A 27158-nucleotide genomic window follows, 5' to 3' on the forward strand; every position below is an offset into this window, starting at 1 on the left:
AAAATAAAAGACTTCACATAATCACGATAAAATAACTAGTTTCTAACAAAGAACTATTTTACTTGATTATATTAACCGTTATAAAATGATCGAGAAATTCTTCGGTTCAATATCAGAGGGTATAAAATGAAGCCTGAAATTGAGAATATCTTGCAAAATGCAGCAGAGTTGCACATGAGAGAGCAAGAATCTCACCGAACCCAGCTCAGTAGACACACGTATGGACTCCCAAGTTTTTCATCAAACATGTAAAATGATGGGCGCTTTCCTACGCTATGGATCGACGGTACGCCGAAATTAATTGCGAAGACGTTGAATAGAACAATATAAAAAGCACGCTTTTGCATAATCCGTGGCGAAAATCGATATGTTAAAGAAAAAAAATCTCATTTTTGAAAAGGGAAAATTAAGCACTTTTTAAAAACACCCAATGAAAAAAGCACCTTTAAAGGCTTTTAAATCATGTAAATTGAAAATAAGCATCTTTAAGCACTTTTTAAACATGCTACTCCCCATGTAATACTTACTTTATAATACATTATTTCAAACTTAACCTTCGATAAAATCAAATTTATTTTTTTTGTAAAAATTTTCAAGGTGTCCCCTCTTTAGACGAAGCCAAGTTCCTTGAGTTTTTTTAAGTAAAATTTTTAAAATTTTGCAGATTTTTATGAATCAAAAACTAACATGGCTTTAATTCTGTTTTGAAAATTTCCTCAAATATTCATACCTTATTCAAATATTTGTAGATATTAAGAATATTACACAATACCCAAAAAGTTTTAGTGTAAAATTTTAATTTCACTACATACTTTAAAGTTCAATGACATTAAGAATAAATAAATAAGAATTAGAAATTTAAATTAAAAATGTTTTAATAATTTTACTTAAACTACTAATATTTTCTACGATTTCATATCTAATATGTTTAATATTTAAAGAAATAATGATTTTAATATTTTAAAAAATTGAGTTTAAAATTCCAAAACTATGAATAAGTTTTACTAGTTAAAAATATTTATGAAAAATAAATGATTATGTAACTGGTGAAATTGGAACAACATATGATTCTGACATGCAATTTTGCTTTTGAAAAAGATAAGAAATAAGAAGACACTATTTGAGTTACCTGTAGTAATAAACTATACATTTTACCAAAGTTTAAAAAGTAATTTTACCATGTTTGTCATTACATCAATGTACAGTTTTTTTTCATACTTTAACATTAGTAGGTAACAGCATTAAGGAGAGAAAAAGAACTACATACCTATATAAAACTATTAAATTAGACCAAACAGACTTCAAAATAAATTGTTCTACGAAGCTCAAGCAAATTTCTTCTGAGTCCAAAGGGAGGAGAGATTTGTAAGCCAAATAAAATATGTCAGCAACACAGCTTATCGTGTACATAATTTCTGAAGAAATGGACACTAAAGCTTTCTGGAGAGTTACTAAATTATGCTTGGCAATGCCAGTTTTTTCCGAATCTTTGCAAAAGACCAATTCATCTGGATAGTCTTCAACATGCAATAAATTTCCCTCAGCATTTAAGTCCACACCTGTAAATATATTTAAAAGAAATAAATATTTTAATTTTTAAAAGAAATATAACTACTAGTTACGGCATACCCTCCAACTGCTACGGAATTTCCGTAGTTTCAGAAATCTTCTTTTCAGACGGTAGCAAAATTAATGTCTTAATATTTAAAAAAAATTAATTTTAGCGTAACTTGTCCACTATTACTCATAAAAGTGCAGGCCATATGGCTAGATTCTTAAGTTCTGATAAAAGTTTTATGAGAGATCCATTTGCTTTAAAAATTTCTACTTTGGTTCACTACCACTAGAAAGAATTATTTTCAAAATCCTCATAAGTTGGAGGGTATGAGTTACAGTATTCTCTCAATATCTCAGATTTTTGTGAGGAGAAAGTTCCAAAGTTTGGACCCCTTAATGTTAATCTTACTTTTTGCGTTTTTCGCGAAATCTCATGAGTTTTTTAAACAAATTGAAAACTTTTTGCACAGAATTATAAAATTAATAATAAAATTTAAAATTAATAATAAAATTAAAAACATAAAATTTATAATTAATGAAAAAAAAAACCTGAATAATTTTCGAACAGGTGATTGGAACTTCACATATGCCTTAATCTTAAAGGTTTAAAGGGCTAATTTGCTAATTAATTAGGAACACAATATTTTAAATTACAAAATTAGACATAAAAACGTATTTTCCACGTATAAGTTAATCATCAAATTTTAAAATAGTTGTTTCTTGAAACAACGATTTCTTAAGAACTATATAACCCATTTCATTCAATTTTTTTAATTTCTCATGTAAAATAACATTCTTTAAAATGATGCAAATTTTTTTATATTTTACAATTCAAATATTTTTCAACCACTATTAAATGAAATAAATGATAGATAATTATTTTAAATTAGTTTTTCATTGGAATTATCTTTGTTTAAACAAATTTTATAACAGAGTACAAAAATGTTCTTGATTCACTTAAGAAGATCTTGAGATATGGCAAAAATTCACTAAAAGTAAAATGAACATTAAGCGACCCAACCCCTCTTTTGGCCAAACAATTAGACCGATATTTTCTAGAATTTGGCAACTCTCACAGTTTTAGGGTCAGAAAGCAGAACCCCTGAAAAAACACAAGTTCATCTAAAGAAAGAATAATTTTGTTTCAGACTTTGTAACTTAAAGTTTCGTCTGCTTCAAATTATTAGCATATAGGTGGTGTTTTCAGTATAAACAACAAAGTAAACATAAAAATGTAATGTAATAATAATGTAATGTAGTAATAATGTAATGTAATAATAATGTAATGTGTAATATAATGTAATATATGAAAATATAAATGTAAACAACAACAAACTTGAGCTCTTGACTTGCTCTTCTTCCGGTTAGAAAGTACACAACTGCTTACTATGACTTATTCTGCGAGGCAATATTTTCAAACAGGTAATTTTGTTTTTAATAAAAGAAACAAATAAATACAATTTCTCATCTCAAATCTGCTATATATCATAAGATATTAATGATATGAACTAATTCTGGTGAGTTTGAAGTAAAAATTTATTTTAGTTATTTAAAGATACATTGTTAAACATGGTGATATGATTGCGAGATTTTGAAAGAGCTAGCTTTTTCGGCAGCTCCGATTTGGCCTCTTTTTACGTGTTTATTACAGTTTGTTCTTGATGCAAGACATGAACCATCATACGTTACTGTTAGCACAGTGTTCAAGCAGCGAGATTAAGTTCATTCTACAAATTATCATCTAGTTATAAATTTTGAAGTTGGTACATTGTTAAGAAGGTAAGAAGCATTTCATATGGATTTTTTTTTTTCAAATGACAATTCTTACGTCTTGAAATGACAGTTCTTCATATGACGAGTCTTATAACGATTCTTCTTTTAAACACAAATAATAAATCAGTTACCATGTATACAACAAATGATACTCAAGAGAGTATCAAAGGGCCCGTTCAAAAAGTACGTACATCCCGAAGGGGGGGGAGGGGATTTGCTATATTGTACGGTTTTGTACGATGGGGAGGGGGGGAGGTATTATACAAAGTACGTACATTATAAGCATACACCAAATTTAAATTTGACTTTTTCCTACACACTCCTTAAAAAATATTTAATTTTATTTAAAACATAATTATTTCAATTTTTATGAAAAAGGGGGTTAGTCTAATAAAATGTACGTACTCTAAGGGGGGGGGAGTAAGACCTTCTGTACGGTAATGTACGAAGGGGGGGAGGGGGTTAAATATTCTCCATTTTTGTGTACGTACTTTTTGAACGGCCCCAAAACATAATCACATTGTGAGCTAAAAGGCTTCAAAACACACCAAAAACAGTAACCAGGAAGTATAGGCAGTCAAGAGCTTGCAGCGCACTCTGGTGTAGAAAACACCATCGATTTAAAGTTAGACCCATGAACCATTAAGATCTAGGTTATACAGCAAAATCTTTCAACAAAAAATAAGCATCTTTTAAGTACTTTTTAAGCACTCAAAAATATTTTTAAGCACTATATACATTAACAAAATTCAAAATAATTTTCAAAGATAAAATAACTAGTTTCTGACAACAAACTCTTTTCTTGATTATATAAGTCGTTATAAAATGATCGAGATATTTTTCGGTTCGATATCAGAGGGTGGAAAATGAAGTCTGAATTTCAGAATATCTTGCAAAATGCAACAGAGTTACACATGAGAAGGCAATAATCCAGGGTTCGCCAAGTGGGCCCACTTTGAAAAAACCCACTAAGAACAATAAGTGGGTTTTTTCAACAAAAATTTTTTTTTTACTAACACTTATTGATAAACATTTAATTTCATATAATTTATTGTGAAGTATAAATTTGTCAAATAGAGTTGCATGATTTATATGATTAAGTTTTTAATATTTGTAAAGTAAAAGAAACTCTAATCTATAATTTCATAATACTATTGAAAACTTTAGGTGGGTTTTTTCAAAAAGTAATATTTTAATGAAATTACATCAGATAGAAATTCAAAAAATATAGTCTGTAAAGATAAATTTTTCAAATATAGTTGCATGCTATATATGATTAATAAACAGGTTTATAATAAAGGAAGATGGAGACATCATTTTCCAACCATCATAGCACTAAACAGGTTTTTTTCATGGAATATTTTTAATAAAAAAAATATTATAACACAGTAAATAATTTAAGATGCAGGCATAAATTTTAAAAATACAGTTGCATTGTTATACATGATATACAAATTTAAGCAGAAAACAAATTTTTGTAGATATAAAGAGACACTGAAATCTTATAACTTTTTAGTATAATTGCTCTTTTTTCTTGCTTAAACTTAAACTTTAATCAGACTAAGATAGAACTTAAAATTAACTTCATTAAATATGAATAGTTTTTTTTACCCAATTGCTACCAATGGATATCATTTTTAATTCACAAAAGCATTTTTAATAAAAATATTTTTTTAAGCATAAAAATATCTATTGTATAAGTAAAAGGACTGTCACTGACACACCCCTAAAAAGAAAAGTAACAAAATAAGGCAAAACAAAAATAGTATGAAAATATTTCTAGAAAGGGGGTTCCCCCATGCTTTACTTAAATCAAATTTGGTCATGTCTAGGCAGTTAAAGTATAGTTTTGGTTTTGATGCTGACATAGTGGTCTGCTTACAGTCCAAATCAAAATATCTGATATTAGTGAGTCTTCTTTCATAGTGAATTTGAATATAGTTTAGGATTGTTTTTAAAGCTTTTTATTTTTAAAAAATGCCGAAAGCAATAGGAAGTGGAAGAAAATCTGCATGTGAATGGAATGAGACAATAAAAATTGATGGAGATTCAAAATGTCAATGCAAACATTGTAAATAATTTTTGAGCTGTAAAATTGAAAGAATCAAAGCTCATTTGCTAAAATGTGCAGCTAGAAAAACTAAGCAAAGAGAAAATGATAAATCCAACCAATCTGAAATTGCTTTAATGCAAGATTCCGTAACAAGTAGTGAAATTTCTTCAATAACTAGCTCAGTACCAAGCACTTCTTCTTGCAATGCCTACCAAAGTAATATTTCTGATTTTCTTTGCCGAACAACAGCTGTGCAAAAGAAAGAACTGGAAAAAGCTGCATCAACTTTTCTTTATGCAGGAAATATACCTTTCAATGTTGCTGAACTTGATTATTTTAAGCAAATTATTGAAAAATTAAGGCCAGGCTATAAACCACCATCTGCTAAAGATATTGGAGGCAATCTTTTCAATGAGGCTGCAATGGAAGTCGATCAACAACTTATAGAAATGGTCCAAAACAGTAGTTTAACTCTAGCATTTGACGGTTGGTCTAGTGTGAAAAATGATCCTACTCAAGCAGTTACCATTCATACAGGAACTAGCAGCCATCTTTTGAAAGTATATGATGCAGGCTCGGTAAAGAAGACATCTCATCAATGTGCATCAGTTGTGGAAGCTGCTATTAAAAAATGTCAAGAGAAATTAAACAGCACAGTATGTAGTAACCGATAATGAAAATAAAATGGGGAAGATGTGGGAAATTTTAAAAGAAACACATCCAAAACTTATAACCTATGGATGTTCTGCCCATCTTTTAAATTTGGTTGAAAAAGAAGTATCTCCTAATACTGTTATTGGACACATCATGGAAGTTAACAAATATTTTAGAAATGTGCATCAAGTACATAGATGGGCAAATGAAAAAAACTGCTTAATGCCCCAGTTACCAAATGATACTAGGTGCAGTTCATATTGTGGCTGCGTAAAAACTTTAGTCAATAATTACCATAAATATCGTGAGATTGCTCTTAAACATCAGAATGAATTCAATAAAAATGCATCAAAAATATTAAATAATGTTGGAATTTACCAAGAAGATATTAATTTGGAAACGCAGTTGTCAATAGTTTCTGAAGCTTTAAATAAGCTTCAATCAGAAAATACCTCAATTTCAGAAGCTGTTGAAATATGGATAAACTTAATATCATGTGAGGAATTAGAAACCTCATTTATTAGCTTATATTATGGATCCCAAAACAAGAGGACAACTTCTAAATCATGATCAAGAACAATTAGCAGAAGACTGGCTTTCTAAGCATCACTCAGAATTTCTGCCAGGTGTTATGGCATTCAAAATTTTTGATCCTGAGTACTTTCCAAAATCAATGATGCATGACACTGTTATTCAACAGTTTTCCTCTCAAAAATGGTGGAAAATTATGGCAAAAAAAAGTGAAAAAAATTCCAAGCTTCCACAAAATTTCTGCAAATTCTTTTTTTCTTTACGCTTAGCACCAGCATCCTCTGCCTCCATCGAAAGGCACTTTTCAACCTTCGGTTTGGTGTGGAGTAAACTACGAAACAGATTAGGAATAGATAAAGCTACAAAACTAGTAAAAGTGTATCGCTATCTAAGGGAGAAATGTGGACACTTTGAATCTGGTGTATAATAATAATAAATAAATAAAATTGGACCTTTTTTTTAAAATTAACTCTTAACTTCTGCTGACAATTTTTAACTGTTTGGAGAAAGTTTCTCATCATCAAAAAAAAAAAAAAAGTAGCTACCCTTTTTAAATATTATTTTTACGATTTCACTTGAATATAATTTATTCTGTTCCTTTCAATCATATCTTTAAAAAAATTGTAAAGAAACAAAAAAAAAATTTCTTTTACTAAGTGATACATTAACTAATTTAAACAGTTTTATTTTCTGCTTTAAAAGAAAAATAAGCTTAAACTTTTTATATATATATTTTTTTTTATATTAATATGTTTTTTGAAATTAAAAGTATAAAGTTAAAATTATTTATCTAAAAATAAAGCCTTCTTTCTAAGGTTAAATATTTGAAGGAAAAAAAATGTGACGAACTACTAATACTCTTTATAATTATACGTCATTTTAATGTCACTTTCTATTAATCTTATTATAAATATATGGAAGACCATCAAATACTTATATCTGTTTTATTAAAGTTTTATTTTATTTTAGTTCATTTTATTTTAGTTTTTACTGATTATAAATATTTACTGATTATAAATTTACGATAGGTAATATTTTTATGTGCTTATTAAATATAGTAAATAAATGTGTGTGGAAACAAAAAGATTAATAAACTTGTTCCTTTTATATTACTGTTGCATTTATATTATATAATGCTTGAGTTAAAAATTGTGAAACGTTATGTCTTAACAATAAAGAAGATTCAAATATGTATTAGTGACAATGCGTTCTTTAAACTTATTTTAATTTTGTTATATGTATTTTATATTAACTTTTTGGATTTATTTCTATTTTTAAGCTTATACAATACTATTTAATAATAAAAATAATTATGCAGTAAAACTTTTTAAGATCATGTTTACTAAATGAAAAAAAAACAACTTTCCTCCGGTTTTTTCGTATAAAACCCAATTTTCCCCAGGTTTTTTCAATAAAACCCATGCGGGTTGGGTTTTTTTTTAAAAAAACGGTTTTTTCAAACCCTGCAATAATCTCACCAAACCCAGCTCATGAGACGTACATCAACTTGCAAGTATTTCATCAAGCATGTAAAAAGATTGTCGCTTTCATACGCTATGGACCAACAGTGCGCCAAAATGAATTGTGAAAACGTTGAATGGAACAACGTGAAAAGCACGCTTTTGCATAATATGTGGCGAAAATCGACATGGTAACGAAAAAATCTCATTTTCGAAAAGAGAAAGCTAAGCACTTTTCAAAAACATCCCATGAAAAAAGCACCTTTAAGAGCTTTTAAATAATGAAAATCGAAAATAAGCACCTTTAAGCACTTTTTAAAAATGATACGCACCATGTTATAGTATAAGAAATTCCGATCCCTGTGCCAGAATTTTTTGGAGTTATCTGCGACAAAACTCTCTAGCACTAATATCTTCCTGCAAGATACTTTTAATAATAACAGATGTATATGTTACTAATTTAAAATAACAAAAGTGCTGTGTTCACAAAAAAAACTATATACTTTTTTTTAATTGAACATGTAATAATTTTTTATTCTAATATTAAAGATGAAATTCTTGGATTTTTTTGGGGGAGAAAACACACTAATTATTTCCTTTTTGTATTTTGTAAATAACCATCACAATAAAAAAAATAATTAAAAGTCACGAAATCTGTAGTAGTAATCGCCGATAAAAAGATCGACCACAAAATCACGCGAATCTGGCTTTTCAAATGCATGTTTCATTTCGAGAGTAGGTTATTGTAATAAATAATATAGTGAAAATATCGGATTTAAAAACTAAGGAGAAATCAATCGCAATAACTGGCAAAAATTTGATACAATTATTGCCTGAAAAATAAATACTCAAATGCACGATTCTAACCTACCATATTGTTCGAAATATATCGGTATACTTAAAAACCATGTTAAAATCAATATCTGCCGAAAAAACAATCAAAACCGTTACATTGATTGTTGTAAATTGAGCACATCAAAAAGAGATTATCTAAATGCATGATTAAAATTTTACGGGTAAATTTCTGTAGAAACGAAAATATTTCACTTTTAAAAAGAAAAATCTTTCTGCAAGAACTCTGTAACACGTCGCTGCGATTCTGCCATGGGAATTCCGATCATTAGTTATTCAGGGTATTTACTAATTTATTTTTCTAACTGTACATTGTTTCTTTTGCTTATATCTCACATATTAGAAATGTTTGCACTCACTTGGTAAAAGCTTCTGGAATTGAGAATAATGTCTTAAACTTGCGTCGACATCTCTTTTTATGTTTGTCTTAACCATTGTTATCCATTGGGACAAGGGATGATCACTGCATCTGTGTAAGAAGAGATTTTTAAACATTTGGGTAAAGAAAAATTTAATTGTGTTAAACAAATATTTTTTAATTTATTAGATACTATTACAGTTGTGAGAATTTGAACAAGATGTACTATGTATTACATATAAAAAAATGTCACATGATTTTAAAACCAATATGAATATTCAATTTAGTTGTTTTCATTCTATTGTCATGAACCTGATAATAAAATAATTGAGTTCATTTTGTCAGTGCCATCATAAAAAATACATAATATTGTACAATGTGTATTAAGACACGATACGTATTGTACAAATTTAAGGATTTCATATATATTAATGTCAAATGATTTAGAACAAGGTCACAGATTTTAACTATAGTAAAAAAATAAATTAAGGTTAATAGTTGAAATTAAATAAATTTAATTCCAATAAAGAATAATGCAAAAGAATATACAAGGTCATTGCCACTTACATGGTAGTAAAATGAAATTCCTTAAATTAAGTATTATGATAAAAATCTACATAAGCATTGCAAGATATCCATCTAATTCCAGAAAAAAATAATGAATCTGTTTGCATAAAATTTTTGCACAGTTTTAAAACTAACATTAAATAAATAAAAATGAATTAATGGGTCATTAAATTGCTATTAAAAACGTATTAGATTTGATACATGAGAGCATTTATTTAAGATACAACATAGTAAGCACAGAGTTATTGTGATAGAAAAAAGTATTTATTTTTCAAAGAAAAAAAAACTGTTTGCATTAGTTGAACTTTTAACAGTCCGCTCAAAAGAGAACTAAGATATTTTCGCCAGTAGGCTGCCATCTAAATGAAATCCTGGAATGTTAGCACAGGGTGCCTGGGTAAATCTTTTAACAAAAAGTAAGCACCTTTTAAGCACTCAAATATTTTTAAGCACTATATGCATTAACAAAATGCAAAATAATTTTCAAAGAATTTACATGATCATGATAAAATAACTAGTTTCTGACAAAGAACTCTTTTTCTGGATTACATTAGCCACCAAAAAAATATAGAGAGATTTTTCGGTTCCATTTGAGAGGGAGGAAAATGTATCCAGAAATCGAGAATCTCTTGCAAAATGCAGCCGAGTTGCACATGATACTGCAAGAAGAATTCCCACTGAATCTAGCTCAGTATATGCATATGCGGACTTGCAAGCGTTTCACCAAACACGTTAAATGATTGCCGCTTTCATACGCCGCGGAACTACGGTATGCTGAAATGCATTGTGTTTGAATGATTTGTGAAAATGTTGAATAGAACAATGTGAAAACCACCCTTTTGCATAAACCAAGGCGAAAATCAACATGGTAAAGTAAAAATGTTCATTTTCGAAAAGGGAAAATTAAGCATTTTTTTAAAACTATGTAAAAAAAGCACCTTTAAGCACTTTTTAAAAACGTTACACACCCTGTAGTATAGTACATATTTGTGAAAAGTACTAAAAAAAAATTTTTTTAAGAATTTCATCTATGAAAAAAGTCTAACCAAGGAACATTTCCAATTAACCAAAAACGTCTAATTTAGGAAAGTTTTTTTGCAAAAAGCACCAATATTTTCATGTGATCAATAAGATGCTTCTGCCTGTTGTGCTGGTATCTAATGGAAATTCACAAAACTTTTTGAAGAATTTAACTAGAGAAAAAATAATAAAGAACATTTTGGTAATAGTTTGTAACTGGAGGCATCTTTTGTATTTGAAAGTATACCAATATACATGAAAATAAATAAAGAACTAATTACATAACAGTAAACAAAAACTCAAAAATAAAAATAAAGGCCAGAAAAAATATCATAATAAATAGAAAGACGTTTCAGCAAAACTAAACAAAATTTATCGCCAAATTAAGGGATCACCGATTCTAAGCCTTAACCAAACAGTTTAATTCATACATGTTACATTCCTGCCAACATTGGAGGAATAAGTAACTGAGATTTTACTAGCAACGTTTTTCAGGCCACGAGTAGAGTTTTAATATATAATGCATAATCATGCAAGTCAAAAAGAGAAATTCAAAATCTGAAATAATATAAGCACTTACATTTAGCGAAGTAAAAAATATGTATATAAATCTCAATCTAATGAAGATTTTTTTAAAATGATTATTTATAATTACTTAAACTATTATAATTTATAACCGCCTTAGTATAGCAGACTCAATTTTGGGCTTACGGCTACTAATGTTCAACTCTTCTTTGTAATTTTGAACCCAATCCATGGAGAAATTTGAGAATATAAGAGTAAACTCTATACATTCGTAAAATACAGGAGTGTTCATTAAAAAACAGGAGACCTGGCAGGTATGCATGATACCTTTGAAAAAAATGCGGCTTATCATTATTTTGTTTCAGTTATAATATAACAATCTGAGGAGAGAGATAAAAATAATTAATTACCTCATTGTTGTTTCGAATATTTTTTTCACAGCATCCACGTCAGAAATTTCCCAATAATTTATTTTCCAGGTGCAAGGCCATGTCTTCATCATACAAAAAATGACATTTTATTAAATAAGATAAGATAGAACAGGGTGCATAGCCAAATCTTTCAAAAAAAATAAGCACCTTTAAAGTACTTTTTAAGCATTAAAAATATTTTTTTAAGCACTATATACATTAACAAAATCCAAAATAATTTTCTAAGACTTTACATGATCATGATAAAATGACTAGTTTCTGACAAAGAACTATATCTCTTGATTATATTAGCTGCCATAAAAAGATCGTGAAATTTTTTGGTTCGATTTCAGAGGGTGGAAAATGAAGCCTGAAATGGAAAATATCTTGCAAAATGCAGCAGAGTTGCACATAAGAGTGCTAAAATCTCACCGAACTCAGCTCAGTTGACGGACATGCGAACTCGCAAGTATTTCATCAAACATGCAAAATTATTGGCGCTTATCATACGTTACGGATCGACGGTAGGCCGAAATGGATTGTGGTTGAATTAATTGTAAAAACGTTGAATAAAACAATGTGAAAAGCACGCTTTTGGTGAAAATCGACAAAATAAAGAGAAAAAAACTCATTTTCGAAAGGGGAAAATTAAGCACTTTTTAAATTATCTAGATATATATACACATAACGTTCCCACTATTGGCTAGATATTTATTTAGTGGTCAAAAAATATATTATGGTTGACAAATGTAAGAAAGTTCAGCCTATAACAGTACATAAATTATTTGTAGATGCATATCAAAATTGTACAGTGTGCAAAAAATAAACAGACCACCTTGAACATTTTTGACCCAATGATCGGAGTTTCAAATAATAGGACTCAATCTTAATGATTTGAAGGGATACATATGCAAATTAATTAGTGCAAACGATATTTTAAGTTACGGAATCAGACATGAAAACATATTTTGTCTGAATAAACATGCCTTTTTGATGACGGATTCGGATTTTTGATCCTCAAAATATAGGGAGTAGCCACAATCTGGAAAATAAGATCCCAATTGTTTGGTCAGGAGAGCAGTCCAAAGCTCGGACCCCTTAATATAAATTTTACCTTTTGCATTATTTCGCCATATCTCGAGAACTTTTTAAGCAAATCAAAACGTTTTTGCACACAGTTATAAAATTTGTTTATCCAAAGATAATTCCATAATATAACTTTTAGTAAATATTTATTATTTCATTTAATGACAGTCAAAAACATTTTGAATTTTAAAGTGCATAATTTTTTTAAATCATTTTAAAGAAAGTAATTTTACAAGGTAAATTGAGCAAAATTGATCTAATAGTTCCTGAGAAACCGAATTTTAAAAATAAGTCTTCTTTAAAATTCGATCTCTCAGGAACTATTCGTTTGATTTTGCTACTCATATTAATAATGCATTAATTACAATACAAATAATTTGCCTATTTTCTGAAAGTATTTTTAGAAATTTAAAGTTTTTTTCTCCATCTGTTTCTGAATTATAACTAGATAAGTTTATGACTTAATATATAATTGCACTTACTTCAGTTTTTGTATATTCTATAACGGATACAAAGAGGTCTCGTTTTTCTCTTTCACTTTCACTCAGAAGTTGCTGATTTCCAAAAAACTTTCTTAAAAAAAATTAGAAAAAATTTTAAAATGCACGCTATTTGTAACCTATAGTAGAATGCCATAGTTTACAAATAGCCACTTTAAATGATATAAAAAATTAAATATATTTAACTTATCAGAATAAATAAAACAGCGTGTAAATAAGCAACATTTTCATGCTTAATTTTAATTCCATAAAAAAAGTAACAAAATAAAATACTATTTGAACTAGTTGATTCAAATTAGAATTTAAATCAATAGATTGACTTATTGTATTTTTTTTATTGTTATTTATTTAGACAGATTAAATAAAATGAATAACAATATTTTTTTTAAATTTAAATTACCAACATCCATTTTAAAAGAATCAACTGATTCGAGTCAATGTACATAGAGATTTGAATGAGTGGTTAAAAAACTAACTGAGTCTAGTCAGAAAATGATTCACATTACGTACAGATTTGAATCATTACTGATTTAAATTTCCTAGACGATCCGTTTTACCAAATTTTAGTTAAATCTTACTTTAAATCTGATGTACAAAGAGCAAAAGAACGGACCACCCTGAATAACTTTTGATCTAATGATTGGACCTTTTAAATATTTATTACACATATTAAATTTTTCAAGCATAAATGTACATTTAATTTTTAGTTGTTCCCAAATCCGGACACTTCGTGACAATAACTTTACCAATTTTAATCAACACCAATGTTTTGCCAATTTGGCCAGCAGAAAAATTATCTTCTCTATTATTAAACAAACACTGGAAGATGTACTCGGAGACAGGCAATAAGACCCAGAACCTGCGCTCCCTACTTCTTGGGTGTCTCAAGCAGTTCATTGGCTTTTAACTTAATGTTTTACTTTATTCCATTTTTAACGTTTTCTTTTTAATGATTTTATGTTATTAATTATTTGTCATTCATCTTTTCTACTGGGGCTTGATTTTACGCTTTCATGGGGGGTTTTTATCACTCTCAACTGTTTACAATTTTTATATTGGTTTTACCTGCTTTTTTCCATTACGATATTTAACTTTTCTGTAATTTTAACTTTTTTGTGTTTGACTTTATTACATTATGATTTTATTGTGTTTGATTTTATTACTATGGTCTTTTGACTGTCTGTTTGCCCCTTTGGGTACTTCTGTAACTTTTATTTCTTTTTATTCTACATTTCCTGCAGATCAATAATCTGTGTTATTTATTGTTTTTATCTACCATGTTATATAATGTGTGGAAGTGGAGTGGTAGATATAAGGGTCCTTGGACCTCCTACCCTATAATCAGCTAATACTATAAGGGTCCTTTGACCTATTTTATATAATTTGCTTGTTTGGCCGCATTTTGTATCATTGTCCCTTGTGGCAATCTTTGATTGAAGTTGTAATCATGTATCAATCCAGTTGTATGATCCTGATGTAATCTTGACGTAAACCCTAAACAAATAGGGTGGGTCATGTCACTATTCAAATATAATCATAGCATATTAATGATACAAATCATAACAACAATAAAGCTAGTGCAATTAGTTTTGAATTAAATTTTGGATTAAGCCACTCAATAATACTTTGTGTAGCTTAATCCAAATGAAAACAAAAATTAGTTGAATTAAAATTTGATAATTACTTCATTTCTTGTTCCGCAACGCTTGCTCGCTCTTTTTGTAATTGTTTTACAGCCAATGGAAATGAGTCAAGGAACAAAATTAAATAGTTCTTAGCAAACTACAGCTACAATAAAATTAACACAGATTCTGCATACTAACAGAACTTAATAGTAATTCATAATAACTTTAAAAGCATAAATAAGTAATAACACATTATTCGTGGAGTTATTGCTAAACCTCGGAAGCCGTTAAGGCGCAGCATAGCATAGCCTAGCCTAGCTAATCTTAATATTAATTACGATATTGCCTTAAAATGCAGAATACAGAATTTTCTGAAATTTACCTACGCAATGTGATTTTCAAATCATTAAAGTTCAAAAGCTTGTTTATCTAATTCCATAAACTAATTCGTTGATTATTTGTATTTATATTCATTCTTTATTTAAGATTGCTAATTTTAATCATAATTTTAATTTGATTTAAGATTGCTAATTTTAATCATTTGACGATTACAGCCTGATAGGAAATAATTGTTTTCACAAGACATTATGACACTTTTACTTGCTATTATTGCTTCTTGAAAACTAAATTTTCAAAATCTCAAATTATGCTATTATATAATCACTGGCTAAAAAAATATAATTAGACAATTATAATATTGATTTTCAACCAATATTGGCTATCGAAATGGGCTACACGTGGCATAGAGCAGAACTCTCTACCTATGGTAACATTTCGCAAGCTTTCACCATTAGTGTGTGGAGAGTCATAGAAGAAGGAAGTATGTTAGTTTCTGTCTTGATTTTCCAACAGATTAAAATCTTTTAAGTTAGGAAACTATATGGAACTGAAAACTACATTAAACATACTTCTAAAAGAAAGCGTTATGGAAATTTTAAAAAATATTTTTAACAAATACGAAAAATACTAAGAAAAGGAAAAATATCATAGTACATTCCTATACAACTGAAAAGAGGAGGAGAAAGAAGGGCCAAAGGCATGGAACAAGTCTTCTCCCTAGATGGCGTATTCGAGCGTAGCTATTGTCTATAAAGCAGAGACATAAAATCAAAAAAAGTTATTTTTTTAAAAGTGAATGCCCTCTACACCACACATAAGAATTATTTCTCAGCAACAATTAAACCTAAGCTAATTTATTAAGTTGAGGGCCTTTAATAAAGTGAAAAACTATGTTAAATATATTAGAACTAAAGGATACTATATCAAATTTTTTCTTCGCTATGACATCATTTTCAGCTATTCGTCTCTCAAGTTCTAGTTTCTGAAATAGTCAGGATATAGTAATTCAATAAAAATGAATCTCATACAGAATTTGTGAAATTTTCATATTTAATCATGGATAACTGAAATTGCTAATAACAATGAGAAATATTTTTGTTTTTGTGAAAAGAACATTCATCCAATTTTTTATCGATTAGATTACATTTTAAAATTTGAGAGTCAAAGATAGCTCTTTCAAAATGCCACTGAAAATTCTTTAAAACATTGCAAATATAAAATTTATGTAGTATAAAAAAAACTTTATCAGATTTTTTCTTGTGTAATTATCTTTTGTACTTAGTTTGCCCCTGATAATTCATAAAATATTGCAAATATATTGCGAAAATTACACGAGAAAGTTTTACCGGATTTGTTTTTGTATTATTATCTTTAGGCTTTTTCAGCACTTTTCTGATAGCTCTTTAAAGCATTGTAAATATGACATGAAAATGGAATAAAAAAAACTTTACCAAATTTGTTCTTGCGTAATTATCTTTCGCTCTTTCAATGCGCCATTGATACTGTTTAAAGAGTGTCGTGTTTTCATTTTGGAGTTTCTCAATAGCTGGAAGTCTAAAAAAAAAAAAGGTTTAAGAAGTGAATGAATAAGAATTTATTTCTTTTGTTGTTTGATTTAAATGAACTAAATGCAAGCATACTTAAACAGATTAAGATTTTCTCTTGACTTCCTTAGTGTTACACATGTGTCTGATTTTAGAACAGGTAGACTTGGAGCAGATGGAGACTGAACTAAAATAAAATACTCTTTTTAAGTTCACCAATAATTGTAAACAATTAGTTTTATGTCATTTGTTCAACTGTTTATAAACACTTCATCAATTTCCTACTTTCTTTTTTTTTTTTTTTGAACATACAATTTTCTGAACAAAATCAAAGATACTTTATTTACGTCGCACTAGAGCTGCACAATGGGCTATTGGCGACAGTCTGAGAAACATTCCGGAGGATTATCCAAAGACCTGCCATCGAAATTTCAATCCACTGCAGAGGGAATGGCTCCCCTGCTTTGGTAGCCCGACAACCTGCGAGCAAAGTCGAGCAATTTAAGGTAGAACAGTTTAACAAGGACCGAATCCGCATACCCTCAGTCCCTACGCAGACTGATCAAAGTGGTCACCCACCCGCTTACACAAAATCAAAGAATTTATTTTATGATTTTATGATTAACTAACAAAAAAAGGCATAAATAAAAAAAAAACTATTTTCTAATGCCCAGGTGACTTTGTTGCCAGTTGCCAACTTGCAATAACCATTAGCAAATAATGTACAATGAAGTACAGTCAGCCCTCTCTAAAAAAAATACTATTGGTTCCAGCAAATTCGATAAAAAGGGAAGAGAAATAGTCTTAAATACTTTCTTTTTATAAAATTTCACTTTTAAATGATATGTATAGTTTGTCTATAGATAGAACGCCCCATCGCCACGAAGTCTATAATAATGTTGCTATGGAAACAAGAAATAGTTCATTGCAAAGAGGAGCGCTTTTTTCTTTCCTGATTCCTTTTCTCTTGCCATTTCAAGTCAAAACCTGCATTAAATAATGAACCAACATCCCTATTCGAAATAGTTAAACCTCGTAACCACCACTCCAGACGAATGACTATGAAAGTTCTTTTCATAGACAAACTATAGTACACAACACAATGTTTTGAAGGAATAAGGCTATTTTAATGATCAATCAGAAATGGAAAACTCTCAAGAATAAGACCACCAATACATAACCACTTGACATATGACCTGAATGTCACATGGTTGTTTATAAAGAAGATGGCATATTTTATTCTGAACATTGCTGGCTAAGATTGAGCTATGTTTTTCCATATAAGTTACAGAATGTTAACTAACATGAAGTTAATTAAATACATGCCATATTGCACATGAAATTTGTTAATGCACAAATCTTTCTTCAGGGTGCGTAGCCAAATCTATCAACAAAAAATAAGCACCTTTTAAGTACTTTTTAAGCACTACATGCATTAACAAAATGCAAAATAATTTTCAAACACTTTATATGATCATGATAAAATAACTAGTTTCTGACAAAGAACTCTTTTCTTGATTATATTAGCCACCATTAAAAGATAGAGAGATTTTTCGGTTCGATTTCAGAGGGTGGAAAATGAAGCCTGAAATTGAGGATATCTTGCAAAATGCATCAGAGTTGCACACGATTGTGCAAGAATCTCACCGAACGCAGATCAGTAGTCACTCCCAAGTATTTCATCAAACATGTAACATGATTGGCGCTATCATACGTTACAGACCGACAACACGCCAAAAGTGATTGTGGTTGAATAAATTGTGAAAACGTGGAATAGAACAATGCCAAATTCATGCTTTTGCATAATAGGCAGCGAGAATCGACATGGTAAAGAAAAAAAATCTCATTTTTGAAAAGAGAAAATTAAGCACTTTTTAAAAACACCCCATGAAAAAAGCACCTTTAAGGGCTTTTAAAAAACGAAAATTGAAAATAAACACTTTTCACAAATGCTATGCAACATGTTCTTGTTTTCTTTTTATATCAATAGATTAAAATTTAAGAATTACGCATTATGATAAGAACAATATCAATTTGTTTTAAAATGTAAAGACAGAGTAAAGTAAATTGTATGTAATACATAAAGTAATGTGTATATTCGCAAATTAAAATAAAAATATTTGAAATTCTGCACACTATGTACTGTTTAAATAAATTAAATTAAAATTGGTTTTTAATTCAACTAACAAATAAAAATCTGGAGTCTTGCTTGAAACTTAAAACAAGTTATAAGCCAGATTTAATTAAACTTTTAAAAGGCATGCAAAGCCAGTACTCCCATTGATGTAACTATCTATCCGTATTTATGTTTTTTATATGAATACTATTCCACATTTCAAGTCGTTTATTTTAAATCCAAAATCAAATATATATAAGCAAATACTAAAATATAAAATCAATAATTTTTTGTGGTTCTTTTAAAAACTAGGCAATTTTGTAAATTGAAACTTTTGCTCTTTTGTTTCAATAAGTTGCGGACACAAGCCCTTTCATAATACAATTAAACTTGCAAGAGCCGTGGTGGCTCAGAGCGCTAGCCTCCCAATGAGGTGACCCGGGTTCGATCACAGCAATAGCTGGTCAATTCAAATTCTACATCCGGCTGGCACCGACCACAGTGCTGACGTAAAAATATCCTCAGTGGTAGGTGGATCATGGGTTAGAGTCCCTTTGCCGTCAGGCTAACCGTGGAAGGTTTTCGTTGTTTCTGACAGCCGAGATTCTCGCAGAATATCATATTTGTCATGTCAACAATAAAAGAGAAACGAAGTTTCTGAATAAATGAGTTTATTTAAAAACATTAGTAATAAAGAATGTCACACACAGAGTGACGAAAAGAAAGAATACAAAATGATCTGCTTCAACAGAAGCTTAAATACAGATAGCAGGTGACGTCATGATCCACGCAAGAACGACCAACAGCAAATGAAAATAAACTGGCCGATCCCCGCAGACCATGACGTCACCGACGCAAGTTGAATGCATGAGATCGACGACGGAAAATCGAACCTCATACCTTTTAACTCCTATTATTTGTCTAACAGTTTCCCTCTCCATGTAACGCAATTGCGGGTTAGTTCCATTAAAAAGTATCCCAATATTTGATCCAGGAGTTCCCTTGTTCTCTGGATTGGGTTTAAAATTACAAGGCTACGGAGTCGAACACTAGTAGTCATAAACTCAAACATTGGGTCGGCTGTCCAACAGCAGTTACAAATAAAATTAAATTAAATTCACAACTACATCTACTTGCCATGTACTATGCGCTGATGACATCGTTTGTGGTATTTACCTGTTTTATCTGAAATGGCAGTTAATCTATCTGAGCACTCATGAATCATACTTAGAACATGCTTCATTTCGCGAATCTTTTCCATCATCTTTTCAAAACCTAATAAAAGGAAATATAAAAGCTTTAGCCTTTCATCACTTCAAGTACTATGTACAGTACTTATAAGAATTTCTTTCCACACTCGCTTTATAACCAGGTCGGGACACAAATATCTAGAAAAAAGAAGAAAAAAAACTTTCTTGGATTTTTCAAAATCAATTTATCCAATTTCCCTGATTTTTGAAACCAATGCCATTAATTTTATTCTTACTTTTTCATTTACGCCATCTATTTTCCTAGAATATCAAAATATTTTGATGTAAGAAAACGTATGAAAATTTTTATTGAACTATTTGCTTTGTGAGAATACTTTGCAATAGTGAATTTTATAACAAATTCAAATAGCTCAATATTGTCTGAACTATTAAAGCATATCATATAAGATGGCTTGAAAACTTGCAAAGATCCTGCCAATCCAGCTAAAGAAAATGACTTTTGTTAAACCCTTTGAGTCATTAGATCTATAATCCAAAGCTTTGAATTTAAAAAAATATTAACCTTTAACTTAAAAGTCTATCAGAAAGATTGGAGATAATTGATAAGTTTAAATCAATATTTTTTTTTTTAATATTTTCGACAGGGTACGAAGTCAAATCTTTCAACAAAAAATAAGAATCCTTTTAAGTACTTTCTAAGCACTAAAAGAATAATTTTAAGCACTATATATGTTAACGAAATGCAAAATAATTTTCCAAGACTTTACATGATCATGATAAAATAACTAGTTTCTGACAAAGAACTCTTTTCCTGATTATATTTGCCACCATAAAAAGATTGAAAAGTTTTTCGGTTCGAAAAATGAGGGTGGAAATGAAGCCTGAAATTGAGAATATCTTGCAAAATGCAGCAGAGTTTCACATGACAGTGCAAGAATCTCACCAAACCCAGCTCAATATGCGGACCCGCAATTATTTAATCAAACATGCAAAATTAATGGCGCTTTCATACGCAACAGACCCACGGAAAGCCGAAATGCATTGTCTTTGAAGGAATTGTGAAAATTTTGAACAGAACAATGTGAAACCCACGCTTTTGCATAATATGTTTCGAAAATCTACACGGCAAAGAAGAAAAATCTCATTTTCGAAAAGGGAAGCATTTTCAAGCACTTTTTAAAAACACAATATAAAAAAAAGGATCTTTAAGGGCTTTTAAAAAATCAAAATAAAAAATAAGCACCTTTAGGCACTTTCCAAAAACGCTATGCACCATGTTTCTAAATTGAAGCACAAATTTAGAAAAAAATTGGAGAAAGAAATAATAAACTTACCAAGAGAGTTAAACATTTCATTCAAATATATTGCTAAAGCCTGAAGACTCTGGACGTATTTTTCAAATGCTGCCTACAATAAATAAGGCATGGTATTTAGACAGAAGTCATGTACAAAATCTTTTAAATGAAACTATTTCTCATTAGACAAAACTGCAAATTCTTAATAGTAAACAGTAGGGCTTGAAATTTAACGATGGTTTGTTGGTCCAGAATGACTGAAATTTCATTCGACATCCAGAAATAATTATTATTGTTCCCTCAGACCAACAATTGATGCAAAGGAATTGTATGCCGATGTGGTACTTGGACTTTTAGTTCAACATTATAGTCTTCATTGTCAAAAAATAACATATTTCATCAGAACTGAGAACATTACACATTTTTTGTATTGTAATTTCTCATTAAAATTCACTTTATAAACTTTTTTTTATTAAAAAAAAAGTGATAATAGAGGTGTTTAAACAGGCCAATAAAAATATGCATGGATTATTTTTCCTTTCTTTTTTTATTGGGTCACTGCACTTTAGAGCAGTAACTAAATTTTCTCAATTTCTACCTATTTGAAACATATAAGCATTTAAAACTATTTTGATAGAACAATTTGTTCATAACGTTATCATTATATTACATTCACAATATTATATTATTCATGATGCAAACATTAGTGATGCAATAAAATCAAGCTATCAGAAAAAGATAAAATAAATTAAATTAATTTAGAGCAGTAATTAAATTTTCTCAATTTCTACCTATGCACAGAAGTTGGTATTTGAAACATATAAATATTTAAAACTATTTTAATATAACAATTTGTTCATAATGTTGTTGATGTATTAAAATCACAATATTATATTATTTATGACGCAAACATTAGTGATGCAATGAAACCAAGCCATCAGAAAAAGGTAAAATAAATTCATTTTTTTCTCAATAAAATAAAAAATATATCACAAAAAAATGATAATACTTATTTCGCTTGAAAAAATAAGATCGACCTCGAAATCACGCGAATTGAACTCTTCAAAAGGGGTTACTAAGTGCATGTTTTCATTTCGAGATTCAGTTGTTGTAATAAATAATATTGTATTTTAAAAGCTTCATGGAGATCAGTAGTAATGACTTCATGAAGAAAAAAAACGAAAATTTCTACAGAAAAGAAAGTCAAATTTTTTACTTCATTATTCTTTATTTTTCATTATTCTCAAATGAGAATAGAAAAATCATAAGCATTTTTTTCCACTCTGATGTGCGAGAAAAGCATCTTTTGAGTATAATTCTGAAGTTAAAAGATAAAATCTTTTGAAAATTTCTGCCCAAAAGGAAAGCAAAATTTTTTACTTCCCAAAGGAAAATTCTTTCTGCAAGAACTCGGTAACATTCTGCTACAATGTCGCCACAATTTTGCCAAGGGGGATACCATATTTTCTGAATTGCAACAACCCAAGGCTTGGTTTCAAATCAGGAGCAGGAATTTATTGCTCCAATGATGGCACCAAACTTCACTTTCCCTTAGGAAGTTATGCCGTTGTTTTTCAGGTTGAGGTTTATGATGCTATTATCTTGTGTTGCAAGATATGCCTATCTACACCCGCTCCAACAGTCAGGCTGCTCTCCTATCACTATAAAGGTGTAAATTCACCACTTTACTAGTGTGGGAGTGCTTCCCGGTCCACTGTGACTTTTCTACTTATAACAAGGTATACCTACATTGGGTACCTGGATATATGGGTATTCATGGAAATGAGCTAGCTGATGAAGCAGCACGAGCTGGCTCCAGTGCAATTTTCTGGGGCCCTGAACCAGCTTTGGGAATTTCTCCCATCTCTTTTAGGGCATCTATATTCAAGCTCTATGGCAAAATTGCCCATGAGCAATGGTGCAACATAAACGGTCAAAGGCAAGCTAAGGAGCTGAATCATGACCATCCCAGTGTACGTCAAAAAGAGCTTCTTAAGTTAAGCAGGAACAGTTTGAGGAAGATCATTGGTCTTCTCACTCGATACTGTATCCTCAGGAGACACCTATACGCAATGGGTATTGAATCTAATTCTTTTTTTGTAGAGGTTGTCATCTTGAAGAGGAGACTTCACAACATATACTATGCGATTGTGAGGTCTAATCTGCTCAAAGATTTCAGCATTTGGGGCAGCACAGCATTAGGACCAAGGAACTGCAAGACGTTCCTGTAAGGTGTCTGCTGAATTTTATTTCAGCCATGAGGCTTTCTTGCTAATCATGATTTAGGGTTTGGGTACAATAGACCTCTGGTCGATGTGCCCAGCTCTTTAGAGCTGCCCATCCTCTAAATCTAATCTAACAACTCATAGCATTTTGAGAGTCAAGTATCCAATACCTCAAGATGGTACATTTTTAAATCTTTTAATTTTATTGCTGAAAACATAATCAATAAAAAAATGCATTCTTTCATTTCTTAGTATCGGGTTAAACAAACAAAAGACTTACATGAGAAAACCCATTGCTGTCTAAATGTACTGCCTCAGCCACTAATCTTAATGCAAGGGATCGATTTTCCATTTTCCACACTTATTTTAAAAAAATCTGAAAGATACATTTATTCCAAATGAAATATTTATGGAAATATAGATTTAGTTTATTCTTTTACTAAAAACATAACAATATGTGAATCATTTTAAGGACAAAAACATGTTACATCTGACTAGGAAAACAACATTAATAACCTTATTCTTTTTTTAAATTTGAAAAAGAATTGAGCTAATCACAGTATTAGTACCCAATACAAAATAAATGCAAAGTTTTAGCAGCAATTGAAAAACTATTAACATATATATAAGAATATATATATAAGTATATATATAGTACACAGTATAAGTATATATATATAGTATATAGTACATATATATATATATATATATATATATATATATATATATATATATATATATATAAAAGAATATACATAGATTTAGTTTATTCTTTTACTAAAAACATAACAATATGTGAATCGTTTTAAGGACAAAAACATGTTACATCTAACTAGAGAAACGACATTAAAAACCTTTTTTTTTTTTAATTTGAGAAAGAATTGAGCTAATCACAGTATTGGTACCCAATACAAAATAATTGCAAAGGTTTGGCAGCAATTGAAAAACTACGAATATATATATATATATATATATATATATATATATATATATATATATATATATATAGCATAATAAATACAAAAAACACGAAGAAAATTAAGAAAACAATAAGATTTATTTACTGCGCATAAGCTGCAAGTAAATAGAACTCATAAAATAAGTTCAAAATGTAGAGAAAACAAGGGAAAATTTACAGAACAATGAAGGAAGGGGAAAAAAATAATAATAATAATAAAAATAACAAGAAACCGGAAGGAAAATAAAATCCGTAAAAAAGGACCAAAATTTTAAAAAATCCGGAAAATAAAAGATATAGGGTGACCTGGGGTAATTCCTGATCAAAAAATGAAACATCTATTTTGTGAAAAAACTATTCAAGATAGAATTTTAATATTTTATGGAAGTTTGAGGCTATATGAGATGAGTCCTATGCAACCTTCTTTTGTTTGAAAATCTAATTAGAATTTAAACGATTTTAAATTTTTAGTGATCAGGAATTATCCCTTCTCTTGATCAATTCTGGGGTAAACCCTGATCATTTCTGGGGTAATTACTGATCACCAGTTTTTATAGTAAACGGGCTGTTGAAAAATAATTATACAATGGTAATTAACAAATAAGACATTAAGATCAAAGAAATAAACCAAAAAGATATGTAAAAGCAGCTAATAAAACTTTTTATTTAAAATCAGGAATAAAAATTAACACTTCAGCTCTGGCAGCAGCTCTCACACTGAAATTTTCACTTTCAATCATTAAAAGAAATTCACTATTTTTGCTTTCTAGAAGCTTAGTATCCTTTTTAAGCTTATAATTTCTCACCATATTTATATTAGGTTAATTTATCAACTTAAAATTTATTCTAACAATGTACACACATAAAATTAAGATAGAAGAAAGGTAAGACAAGCTAGGAATGCTGCATATCAGAACACATTTTTCTTGTATACAGTTAAAAACAAATTTTGTGATTATAGTTAAAATATATTTTATAGTTGTTCCACTTAATAAATATGAACTGTTATTTAAGAAAAGACGATTGACTATTTATTAGCTATTTTTTATACTATTTATAAGAAGAATTGACAATGATCAGGAATTACCCCAGTGATCAATAATTGCCCCATCTGTAGGGGGCAACATTTCATATAGTTTCCTGTAAATTATAATGTTTACAGTAGTAGATGTGAAATAATTAAGCAAAGGCCTACACTATTTTTATATCAAAGAAAAAGAAAGTAACTCAAAATATTTATTATTAAGAGAAGTAGGGGCATCTTTGCAGAAATGTGCACATTTTGAAACCCATCTTTGAAATGGAAAATAAAAAAAGCATTTTAAAAGATACTTATTTTGTTAGATTAAATAAAAAACTGTTATTAAGTAAATGTAGTTATACTTTAGTAAAGTGTACAAGCATTCTTGTCCATGTCTCAAATTTAAAAAAAAAAATTATTTTTTCAAATAAAACTTAGGTGATCATTATTTACCCCAGAAACAGAGTGATCGTGAATTACCCCGGGTCACCCTAATCTTTTTATCATCTCACAAGATTATATCCACAAAAAAGAGTGTTTTCTAACATTGCATCAAAATATATATATATATAAAATCAGTGGCACAACAGCCCATAGAGGGCCAAGGCCTACTGTGCCCATCTCAGTTTTCTTTACCTTGGGCTCTGGGTTGCAGGAGCAGATGTTCCGGTTAGGTATATATATAAAGTACAAGGGTTGCCACTGGTATCTGGAAAAAAATTTGCCGTGTTTTCCCTGCACATATTATTCACACTATATTAAGAGGTAACACACATTCACTATGCTCTTGTGAACCATATTAGGAGCTAGTTTTAGTAGCCTGAAAAACTTGGAAAAATAACAAACAGCTCAACAAAAAACAAATAATGCTATAATAAATAAATTAATATAATATAGCTTTAAAAATCCCATAGATTGCACTTTGAGAGTTCGGCATTTTTTAAAAGACAAAAATAAGAAGCAAAATTCCCAGTTTTTTTCTAACTTGCGTGGAAAAACTCAAAATTACTTGCATTTTCCCTGTTATTTTAGGGGATTTTTAAATTCCCTGTATTTTCCAGATTTTCCCTGTTCTTCCTGTGGAGCGGCAACCCTCAAATATATATATATATATATATATATATATATATATATATATATATATATATATATATATATATATATATATAAGCTCAAAATGAAGATAAAACAAAGGAAAATTACAGATTAATGAAAAAAGGGGGGAAAAGAAAATTAATAATAAAAATAACAAAAACTGGGAAAAAGAAATTTTGAAAAATCTGAAAAAAAGGATCGAATTCTTTTAAAAAATCCGGAAAATAAAAGATATAATCTTTTCATCAGCCCACACGATTATATCAGCAAATATTATATCCGATTTGCGGATATAATCGTGTGGCCCCTTCCTTTGCAACACTCAACTAGTCAGAACAAGTTTAGGTAGAGTGAGAGTAAGGGATTAGTAACACCTGTGGCCC

At 29.5% G+C, this 27158-nt stretch overlaps 1 protein-coding gene across 4 annotated transcripts in view; it reads right to left on the reverse strand.

The window, feature by feature from the left end:
• LOC107456677 (VPS9 domain-containing protein 1) overlaps positions 1–27158 on the reverse strand; it is a 47471-nt gene that overhangs the window by 15255 nt on the left and 5058 nt on the right. For all 4 annotated transcript variants that reach the window (XM_087150890.1, XM_087150887.1, XM_087150888.1 and 1 more), the window contains exons 2-12: positions 23982–24077; positions 21516–21588; positions 20147–20245; positions 16951–17041; positions 16762–16864; positions 16229–16292; positions 15031–15082; positions 13329–13419; positions 11761–11843; positions 9240–9349; positions 1268–1559 (exon numbers count right to left, since the gene is read on the reverse strand). In XM_087150890.1, coding sequence (XP_087007016.1) covers positions 1268–1559; positions 9240–9349; positions 11761–11843; positions 13329–13419; positions 15031–15082; positions 16229–16292; positions 16762–16864; positions 16951–17041; positions 20147–20245; positions 21516–21588; positions 23982–24053 — 1130 coding nt within the window. In that variant the 5' untranslated portion in view covers positions 24054–24077. The remainder of the gene's footprint in view (positions 1–1267; positions 1560–9239; positions 9350–11760; positions 11844–13328; positions 13420–15030; positions 15083–16228; positions 16293–16761; positions 16865–16950; positions 17042–20146; positions 20246–21515; positions 21589–23981; positions 24078–27158) is intronic.

Source organism: Parasteatoda tepidariorum, chromosome 9 (genome assembly GCF_982258835.1).
Source record: "Parasteatoda tepidariorum strain Cologne lab strain chromosome 9, Ptep-v5.0, whole genome shotgun sequence".
NCBI lineage: Eukaryota > Metazoa > Arthropoda > Arachnida > Araneae > Theridiidae > Parasteatoda > Parasteatoda tepidariorum.